The sequence below is a fragment of the Dermacentor variabilis genome, chromosome 1 (assembly GCF_050947875.1).
Source record: "Dermacentor variabilis isolate Ectoservices chromosome 1, ASM5094787v1, whole genome shotgun sequence".
NCBI lineage: Eukaryota > Metazoa > Arthropoda > Arachnida > Ixodida > Ixodidae > Dermacentor > Dermacentor variabilis.
In genome coordinates this window covers 128,492,933-128,500,499 of record NC_134568.1, presented here as the reverse complement: position 1 = coordinate 128,500,499, position 7,567 = coordinate 128,492,933, and the positions used below count along the sequence as shown (strand labels likewise).

General features: G+C 48.6%; 1 protein-coding gene across 1 annotated transcript; it reads right to left on the bottom strand.

Annotated features, from left to right (window-relative positions):
* Window positions 1-3,186: 3,186 nt before the first annotated feature.
* On the bottom strand, window positions 3,187-6,792 carry LOC142584573 (adenosine receptor A3-like). Its single transcript, XM_075694684.1, has one exon. The coding sequence runs from the start codon at window positions 5,613-5,615 to the stop codon at window positions 4,533-4,535; it is 1,083 nt and encodes a 360-aa protein (XP_075550799.1). The 5' UTR covers window positions 5,616-6,792; the 3' UTR covers window positions 3,187-4,532.
* Window positions 6,793-7,567: the final 775 nt, after the last annotated feature.

Genomic DNA, 7,567 nt, shown 5'->3' with positions numbered 1-7,567 from the left:
GCATCGCGCAGGTTTTTTATAATTAATCGCCGTAGTTTCGAGCGCTGTGAACTTGAATTTGTGAAGACAAAGCTTAGGGCGTTGAGCACATAACAGTACGCCTTTCTTCCTGTTTGCGCGATATCGCATACGACGGTATCAAAATACTTGGTCAGGTAGCTGCATGTTTGATTTGTTCTAAACTTGATGGTTGAGATTATTGACATTACTGTTCATGCTGACAATGTGGTGATACTCACTGATGATACTGAAGGCTTAAAGACATCTATTGACAGCTCTTTCTGGGAAAATACGGGCTGACGAACTCAACACAGTCATTCGTTCCCACTATTTTAATTCGTGGCTAAGAGTTTCAGCAGTTTCTCTGGCAAAATTTTTCTTACAAGGAAAAGCATTTGACGTTAAGAAAAAAGCAAAAAACATCGACATAAATGAGGCATTTCTTCCATTCGTGCTGCCTAGTCGGCATCTCAGCATACGAGCGTTGTCATAGTTCTATAACCTGTGACAGGAAAATTAGCTAAAATCATGCATACTCCAAAGACGGGTGTATTTTTCGAGCTGTTTCACTACATTTGTTTTAAACGTTCCGGAGTAATCACTGCTAGAGGTGACGCGTTTCTGAGGACAAACACGTCATCGCTAGCATCTACAACTCGTCGAAACGCGGAACGAGAAAGCGGCATCAGGAAGCGAGTGGAACGCTGTTCGTTCTAAGCTTTCCACAACGGCACCGGACTCCATGAGAAAAACCCTCTTGGTCGGGCACAGCTGGCAACTAGGGCCACGTCCCATTTTCACATTACAAGAACGAAAAAAACCAGAAACACACATACCGGAATAGTTTTACAGGCCTCTTTCAATATTGTACCTTTCCGGGCATCGCCAGTGATACAGACGCAGACCCGAGCTTGTTATGAGAATAACCATATTATTTCGGACAGCGCTTGATCACGAAAAATAGGATGGAGTAAAGTAAACCCTCGGTGTTTTATGGGCCTAGGGCCATCGCTTTATCGCCTACCGACGCTATTTTCCCCAGCAAAAGCTCTTGCTGAGAAAGCGATTGAGTATTGAATGGCTGATCTGGCTATGTTTCTGACGTAACGACTGATGTACCCTTTAATTTTTTCGTCGCTATTATCCTTTTTAGTTGGCAGATGTTTGGGCAATATCCGACGTACAATGTTCCATGGCGAAAGACCTCTGAAACGTATCCCGAAAGAATTATTTATCTCACGTCGCCCTGACCTGCGCCCTTCTTCAAGACTTGCGTTTTCGTTTGTGTGAACTGGCATTCCTTGAAGGGACAGTAAACCGTGTTTCGTAACAAAACACCATGCCCTGTGATTCTGCCCGCGGATTCAGGGCTTTCCGTTCGCAAGAATTGGCATTGGCGAGCGCCTTCGCTATCGCCACGCTCGCTGCCACTATTGCTCGGCGACTCTTATTAAGAGCAAGTGCGACGGCCGGGCCTTTGTCAATTCGGGCCCGTGAAGCATTTCGCCGATCTGTCTCGCCACAGGTCGTATCACGCACTTCTTTGTTACCTCCGGACAGTGACACTGAATTTCCGGCTACAGCAAGACTGAGTGAATTCGGGCCCTGTATGGTTTCTCGGGACGTTAGACGGCAAACGCTTTTCTGTCCACGGGGGGTGACGTAAGGCTGCTGGCAGAGGCCACCTGTTTTCACCGACGAAAGGAGTTGTTCACAGCTGCCAACGACCCGTGTAATTGAAACTAGATTGCGCCGCTTCTTTCAACGACGTCCGTGGCTCCGTGTCGAATTGCACGGACATGTCTCGAACTTAGGCACTTTTACGCTGAAAGCTTGGCCTCGCGCATGCAGATCCAAGAATGCTTCTGGGAGAGTACCTTGCCATTCAAGAAATTATTCGCACCAGCATATCGAGTCTAGAAAGCAGCGTTTCACCAGTGTTACGAACCCTCCAGCAGGCATGTATATCTATTCTGCTTACACAAAGATGCCCGAAGTCGCGATCTTATCACGGTTCGCTTTGCCTCGCGTAATTCGTTAGAATAGCGTTTTCGTCAGCAAAAACGCGATTCTGATCAAACACGCGTAGCTAAGCGTTGTATTATTTGTGAACCCGAAACCGCTCAAGTGTAGTTTCGCTAACGATACATTCATTCTGTAACTTCCCCGTGTGTGTGGGCTATACAAGCACTTTCAAGTGGTGGTCAAAGCAGAGAAAGAGAAAGCGTTTTCCCTGTCATTCTTCTTGTAACGTGCAATCAGGTGGGCGGAAGCGCTACGAGATTCGGTGCCATTCAGCGGCAGTTGCGCCAAAGTCGTCCCTCTAACGTTAACAGTTGTTGCCGTTACAGCCTACCTATAGTCATCAGCCCGCACAACCATCCGCAGAAATCCCTTAGAGGAGTTGTCTGTTGCGGGTGCCTAGGCTTTGTTGTTATCCGCTTTTGTATTTGTCCGGCTTTGGGAACCTTGCGAAATTATGTTGCCGTAATGCGATTCGTTCGGTTATTATTTCTCCTCGCATAGATTGACTGAAGAAAAATAGAATAATAACGGGAACGCGAATGTTTTATTCAGTATTCGAAAACAAGATTCCGTACCCTTAATAAAAAATTGTGCGTCCACCAATCATCCTGTAAAATGTGGTGTGGCAGTTCGCTTAGCCCGTCACATGGTACCGGGACCGTACATAGCCTATAATCGCAATCTTATGGAGGGAAAGCAGTGGCCTTTGTACTCTAATTTAAAACAAGTTCATGTCGGGAAATTAGAGATGGTATGACCATTGATTCTATAATCGGCGGCAGAACTGACAAGGAAACGTTGAATTTTTACGTGGTTCCCAGACTCATATCGAGTGATACGCCGTTCGAAACTTGTCTAGGGATCTGCGTTAGGCCACCTTATGTCTCATATTACTTTAAATCCCGCAACGCATCCTCCAGAAGTATTTCTTGCAAAATAGCTTTACAGCAAGGTACAACTTATAATGTCTTCTGCAAACCACTCAAACTAACTTTCTCTTTCAGGTTTTGTCCAAACTTGATTGACACCAAGCGGTGGTGTTACTTTGAATTCACTGTCCGGAATGTCTTCTTAATTTCTCGAAAGTGCAACACCGAAATACGTCACATGTACGAGTACGAAAGGACCAACGCAAATTTGAAAACAGTAGGAGCAGTGATTTAATTTCTGTTTTCTTTTTACATCATAAAATCATAACACAACTTCAGGTAACGACATAGATTGGGTACAACTTTGCAATCAGCACTTCAGGGTCAGCACTAGGAAGGGTCGCCATGATTTCAGAACACTGCGTTACTTTCCTCTTGGCGGATTTATATCCCTTCTTTTACCTGAAACACTCACTGCGCAAGTTTCACGCGAAATCCTCGCACAATCTTGGAGCCTTCAATATAGGACCGAAGGTACTGATGTAGCTTCGGCCCTGCACAGTATAAGACACCAGAGATAAGATGACTAGATTAAGAGCACAAATCACTCTGCCATTGATAGTTCATATTTAGGGGAGGAGAGACACTTAGGTTAAGTGAGCATCACTTCTGAGGTTTTCATTCTGTGGCCACTGCCTCTATATCATCTTAAGCCGGGGCTCTTGTATGTATACAGGAAAGGAGCATGCGTCAGAACAAGATGAATAAAGTGGCACGCTCTTTCTCAACATTGACAATCACATAAGTTTGCAGCAAAGGCAAGATAGTGAGACTTACGTCTTATTTTTGTCAAAGCAATGCGAGAGATGAAGAACTTTCAGCAGGACCTGAACTTGTAAGAAACGAAAGAACGCCGGCAAAACACTATGTCTTTCAAAAACGTTTCTCTCTATCTCGCTACACGCGCAATCATTTTGATGTAAGCTGCCCGCAAAAGCAAGCAAAATAAAAAGCGGTAACTTCAAGATATCTGTGATGTTTAGTTCGCCAAGCATCTACACAGTTTAATTTTCAGAACTCTGCTGAGGGTGTGCTTAAAGCTTACCGCTGCGCGCGCACTACCACACAACAGTTTCACTGAGTCTGAGTGAATAAAATGCAGATATTCACCTTAGCGTATTAGAAACGCCGACATTGTCATTCCAAGCGCTGGTCAACTTAAACCACGCGTCAACGGATTTAAGTTGAAGGACGCTTGGACGCCCTTTTGGAGCATTGTAGTTTATCGTACGTGTTACGAGATTAACTTCACACGCTGAATAAGCAAGGAAACGAAAAGTGCCCTTTTGCTTCAGGACGCTGACCTGATGGAAAGCAGCGAATACGGTTCCCAGGGATCGGGTCAACAAGTAGTCGTCCCAATGAGGTGCCCCTTCACCTACTGCATCTCTCTAGCATTGTTTATCAAACATTTACGGTCCCGTCTTCATCTTGTGATGTAGATATTTAGGTCGTTGATCTTCGACAGTGTCGGAGGGAGCAGCTTGCTTCGGCGTACGATTCACAACATGTTCACAAAGCCGTTGCGGCAGTTTCTCGCCGCTGCCTCGATAGCCGTCCGCCTAGTGGTCGACCGGGCTAGCTGAACTGGGCGATACTACGTTGCTTGTGCTGCGACCCGTTGGTCGTGATGCGCTGCGTGTCACTGCGGGAGTGAGCCATCCGCATGAGGTCAACCGAAGATCGGGCCACGTCCACCAGGCCGCAGCGGGACTTCCACATGAGTACGAAGGCATCTTGAATCTCACGCATGCGCACCACGTAGATGACTGGATCGACAAACGACTTGATAAGCACCAGTGTGTTGGTCAGTATGCCGAAGGTGAGGCGCACGTCAAGAGACAGCGACGTGATCGGCAAGGGACAATCGAGGCATGTTAGTACGTAGAAGAGCACGGCTGGCATCCATCCTATGAGGTACGTGCCGAGTATCAGTAGTGTGGTGTAGACGGCCTTAACGCTCCTGCGCAGTTGTCCCGGAATCTGGGCAGAGATTCCCGCTCCCATTTGGTGGCGTCGGACCAGCACGAAGATGTGTGTATATATGAAACACATGAGTACCAGTGGCACGAAGAAAAGTCCGGAGAGTATGACACGGAAAGTGCTCCAGAGCATGAAGTCATAGCGACAGTTGGCCACCTGGAATCCCTGCCCGGGTACGCTTGTGAAGTACAAGAGGAAGAAAAAGAGCGGCAGCAGCCACATTGCTGCCGTCGTCAGCCATACAGTGCGTCGAGTCACAGTTGCAGCGTAATGAAGAGGCCGCAGGATACCGATGTAATGGTTCACGGCGAGGGCCAACAGGTGAAGCACGGACGCGATGAGGCCTGTTAGGCGAAAGGCTTCCAGGGACAGCGCCCAGCAGGCCGGAGGCTGGATGTGGTACAAGGTCGGAAGGAGGCTGTTGACCACGAGACCGACGCCGACCACAAGAGACGCGTAGGCGTTCGCCGCTGATAAACTGAGGCTGAAACAGAGCGTCGGGCTGGGGCTGCGACGCAGCCAGTGAACCGACTCGACTATGACAAGGTTGAACACCATGGACATTAGGCAGGCGACAAGCATGACGGGCACCGCGAGGCGGTACACGTCGCGGGCCACCTCTAGCGGAGACCTCGCGGTCACATTGAAGTCCGCCGACGTAGCGTTAGCCGCACTCATGGATACGGTTTACGTGTTTCCTCAAAGGAGGGCAGTCGGGTCCGCAAAGTCCTAGTGGAGAAGAAAGGCCGCGTGGAGGTCATATACTCTGCGATGGTCTTTTTTGGTTACAGCCAGCGACAGCCTACCGCTTCCAATTCTACCTTCGCTCATCTTAAAAACCTAGTTTGGACGACGCTGGGAAAGTTCTAGAAATGCTGCTTTTTTTTTCGGAAGGAAATGGCGAAGAATTCATCGGCAGTCCACGTCAGTGAATACAAACACAGATGTCCAGCTCAAGGGAAACACCGGCTGTGCTGAAGCGCAGGATTGTGTAATTTAAAGACGTGTTTAAGGGACATGGCGTGATCAAGGATGCGTAGTCGTTTATAGGGCGACAACAGTTCACTTCGTTGAGGTGCGGAAGAAGGAACAACCCAGGGTTTCAAGATGCGAGAAGTTTTCTACGATTGGTTCACGTCACACTTCACATTTCACGTCCGAGTGCTAGATTGCGGGTGTCAAGTTCTTTTTCAAAGATGTGTCACGAAAGTTTAGGCTCAGTCTCTACTCACTTGTCGCTCACAGTTGAAGATATCCATCAAAGCCAGCTTACGTTTTCTGTCTTTTTTTTCCTATGATGTGCTTAATATCATCGCTAAAGTTCTTTCGGGGACTTTTCTCACGTCACAGTTCACATTTTTGTCGATTGTGAAGCTGAAAAATAAATTGCTGCAAAGCAGAGTTCTTTTCGCACTGACTGCACACGGAGCTGTGAGGATAGTAATTGTTCAGTTGCACTGGTCGTCAGGTTCCTAACACTTCGAAGTCCCGCAAGTCACAGTCCTGCTCGTCCCAGTCGGCAGATTGCTCACGAGGCCGTCGGCGCAAGCTTCTTGACCTAGAAAATGCAGGGCATTATTATGGAGAAGTCGTTTTCAATATCTGTTCTTGTCTCAGGTCACACCGCGGAAAGGGATGGCCATTGATATAAGCCAGAAAACAAAGTTCGTGCGGGCAACGAACCGCTCACGATGTATGTTGCCGGAGGCTCAGGTCGATCGCACAGGTCAAAGGTCGAGTTTGGTGGCAGTGAGTGGAAAAGGCCGATAGCCAATTCGTCGCACGTCCCCCGTAGCTTGACCAGATCAGCGGCGGCCCGTCCAGCAATTCACGCACAACCGCGCTGTCTGCTACGTCTGGCTGCCGCGACGACTCGAGCGCAGACTGGCGCGGCGTGGGCGTGCGCCGCCTTTGTAGTTCGCCGTGCGCACCGCTTGGCGCTGCGAGCGGCGCCTTGCGAGCCGAGCGGGTCTGTGGGGATGGGAGAAAGCGGGATGCGAGGATGCCCCTCTCGAAGGCTTCTCTCTCCTGCAGCGATCCCTCTTACTTGCTTTCACTTACCCCCGACTACTTGCGCGCGTGGTTTATCTGAGAAGCTCAACAGTTTGCTGGCCGCTCGTCGGCAAAGCGCGGGCTGCCCTGAAGTTCTATTACTCGCCGTGGCGGTCTCTAGCCCTTTCTGCACGGTGATTAACTCTTCGACTCGCCGTTCGTTTCATAATTGCACTTCGGACCGGTAGTCTTGCTGTTTTGCGCCTTGCCAACATGCCTCAAGTGTTCTTTCACGCATAACATTTTTCATACAATATAGGCGCACCCTTGTTTGCTCACTGTACATATCAGAAGATTCATTTCGGGTCGTTATCTTTGCTTAGTTCACTTTTCCGGCACGAAATGGTCACTTAATTTTCGCCTTCATAGCTTCGTTTTCAAAAGTTTTATCTATTTCTACTGGAACTTTGCTTGCACGTAAACGGTTCTTCAGAGCAGCCGTTGCACTTCGCAAGCACGTGCCTCGATCGGGATTAGCTGGCGAGGCAGCGGCATCATGCTGCCTACTTGCACTGCTTGGAGCAGCCGGTCTCTCGCCCGGTGTCTTCGAATGCACGTTTCCCAACTACTTTCATGGT